Source organism: Monoraphidium neglectum, assembly GCF_000611645.1.
Source record: "Monoraphidium neglectum strain SAG 48.87 unplaced genomic scaffold scaffold05271, whole genome shotgun sequence".
Taxonomy (NCBI): domain Eukaryota; kingdom Viridiplantae; phylum Chlorophyta; class Chlorophyceae; order Sphaeropleales; family Selenastraceae; genus Monoraphidium; species Monoraphidium neglectum.
This window is the reverse complement of record NW_014008359.1, coordinates 724-3,392: the sequence shown is the minus strand read 5'-3', so window position 1 is coordinate 3,392 and position 2,669 is coordinate 724. Positions and strand designations below refer to the sequence as shown.

General features: G+C 71.4%; 1 protein-coding gene across 1 annotated transcript; it reads left to right on the top strand.

Annotated features, from left to right (window-relative positions):
- Positions 1–327: 327 nt before the first annotated feature.
- MNEG_15374 (Protein bimA) lies at positions 328–2,176 on the top strand (the record flags this gene model as incomplete). Its single annotated transcript, XM_014036155.1, has 5 exons — positions 328–458; positions 753–828; positions 1,269–1,375; positions 1,710–1,822; positions 2,086–2,176. Coding segments are annotated over 5 exons (518 nt in total), but the record flags the coding sequence as incomplete, so codon positions are not given.
- Between the last annotated feature and the right edge of the window lie 493 nt (positions 2,177–2,669).

Genomic DNA, 2,669 nt, shown 5'->3' with positions numbered 1-2,669 from the left:
CTGTTCTTCAACGCCGCGCAGATGGCGGGCGCGGTCGCGGCAGGCGCGGCCGGGGCGCTGGGCGGCTGCGGGGCGCCGGCGGTGGCTACGCCGGTGCCCTGTGAGGCTGCGCTCGGCCAGGTGACGCCCCGCACCAGGATGATGGGGCAAATTGCAGCGGCCGCCTGCAAGGCCGCGGCATGTTTGAGAAACAAGTCGTGCCTCGAAGCAACCGCGGGCGCCTGGCCGCCTAATAATGACGTGTTGCAGGCCTTGGCCCCTGCCCCCCGCACTCCTTGTCGTCGCTTCTGACCTCGTCGCGCCCTTACTGACCAGGTATCCCTCGTGATGGGCCCCCTGCGCCGCGCGCTGGAGCGGCTGTCGCGCCACGACGCGCGCGGCGCGCTGGAGGCGCTGCGCGGCCTGCCGCAGGAGCAGGCCTCCACCGCAGAGGCGCTGTTCCTGGAGGGCCGCGCCAGGTGGGCGCGGCCTTTGCGGCAGGGCTGCGGCGGCGGCCTGTTACAGCGGGTTGTGCAGGGCGATAATGGGCGGGCTGGCGGGAATGGGGGCCGAGCGCCTCGCACACCTACACCTCATGCGCTGCCCCCCAGGCCCTGCTGCCGGTGTGGCGCCCACGCTACATGGCCAGCGGCGTGCACCACTGCGCCTCCCCGGTGTGCCCACTCAAACACGCACACCGCTCCTGCACGCCCTAACGACACCGCCATACTGCACATCACCCGCCGGCCCCGTTCCCCTTTCCTCTCACCCAGTGCTGAGGCGGTGGACTATGCGGCGGCCGCGGCCTCCTTCCAGGCGGCGCGGAGGGCAGACCCGCACCGCGTTGAGGTGGGAGGACGCACGCGCCCGCTTCTCTGCCATGCCATGCCGCGCCCTGCCCTGCCCTGCCCTGCCCTGCCCTGCCTGCCCTGCCCTGTGCGCACTCCCGCTGCTGTGGCGCGCCCTGCCGCGCCGTCCCATTTTACGCCCCCTGCAGCCGCGACCGCGGCCGCAGGGCGCCCGTGCTGCGAGCTCGCTGGTGAAACATGCCGCCAGCCGCCCTGGTCCAGTGGTGTCACCCCCTGCAGATACAGTCCAGCAGCGGCCACCCTGGCCGCGCTCCAAACCGTCCGTCCCCTGCAACACGCCATGTTCTTTCCACGGCCCCGGCCCCGGTCTCACAGCCTGCACTGCGCGTCTACCCTTGCAGCCTCCTGCCCCTTCGCTCCCACTGCTCCCGCAACCATGGCTGCGCACCCTCTCCGCCATGCGGGTGCGCCCCCCCTCAGGGCCTGGAGCTCTACTCCACTGTGCTGTGGCACCTGCGCCGCGAGACAGAGCTGGCGCACCTGGCGCAGGAGGCGCTCGCCATAGACAGGCTGGCGCCACAGACGTGGTGCGGGGCAGGGGGGGAGGCGCCGGCCGGCGCGGCCGCCACGAGACTGCGGCCTGGCGACAGCACAACTAGGCTCGCCGGGGCTGGCCGTCTGCGCGTGCCCTGCCCTCGTAGCCATGCTGGCTTGCATGGAGAGCAAGCACGCGCGGCAGCGCGGCTCGCCCCTGCCCTCCGCCACTGCAGCGACCATCCCCTCCGGCTGCGTCTGCGCCCACGCCGTGCGCTGAGCGCGCGGACCGCACCCCAGGCTCTGTCCTGCCTCCGTGAGAGTACCCCGCGGTCGCTGCAATCACGCGTGGCGGGCTCCCTCCCTGGCCCCCTGCCCCCGCACCAGGTGTGTCGTGGGCAACTGCTTCAGCCTCCAGCGCGACCACACGGCCGCAGTGGCCTTCTTCCAGCGCGCCATGCAGCTGGACCCGGCCTTTGCATATGCGGCGACGCTGGCCGGTGGGGACGCGGGGGGGAGGGGGTGGGTTGCGGCCGCGCGCGCCCCTGGCGCCGAGCCGCAAGGGTCAGGCCTGCAGCGCCTTGTGGGTGCCCTGTGAGGGTCCGACGCCCTGCTTGCCCAATGCAAGCCCACGACTCCGCGCCGATGCGGCGTTGAGAGCGTCCATGCCCCTGCCCTTGACTCACCCTTGCGATGCCTCTTCCCGAAGCCCCTCCCTCTCCATGCTCACCACAATTGCAATCCCCGCCCCCCTCCCTCACAGGCCACGAGTACCTGGCGGGAGAGGACCTGTCTGCGGCCATGACGGCCTACCGCAACGCGCTGCGTATGGACGGCCGCCACTACAACGCGCTGTGAGGCCCTCTGGAGGGGGCCAGGGGGCGGGGGGTCCGCGAGAGGACGGCCGCGGCTTGCAGGCGTCCGCTTTTGCATCAGCGGACAATCTGCGCAAGAATTGCGCCCAGCGGGGGCTCGCGCAATGCTAGACGTGCACATAGCGCACCGGCACATGATCGCGCTCGCATGCACACTCACGTACACGCGCGCGCGCGCGCGCGCGCGCACACACACACACACACACACACACACACACACACACTCACATGCACACTCACATGCACACGGCAGCTACGGCATCGGCCAGATCTTCCTGCGTGAGGAGAAGTATGGGGAGGCCCTCGCACACTTCCAGGCAAGAGGGGCCTGGGGCCCCAGCAGGGAGGGTGGCAGGGCGGGTGCCCCTGTGGCGCGCGAGCAGCGAGTGGACGTGCAGGGGAGCGGCCGTTTGAGGCCGGGACCGACCCCGTGCTTTGCACCGCCTGCACCTGCATGCATGCCAGGAGGCGG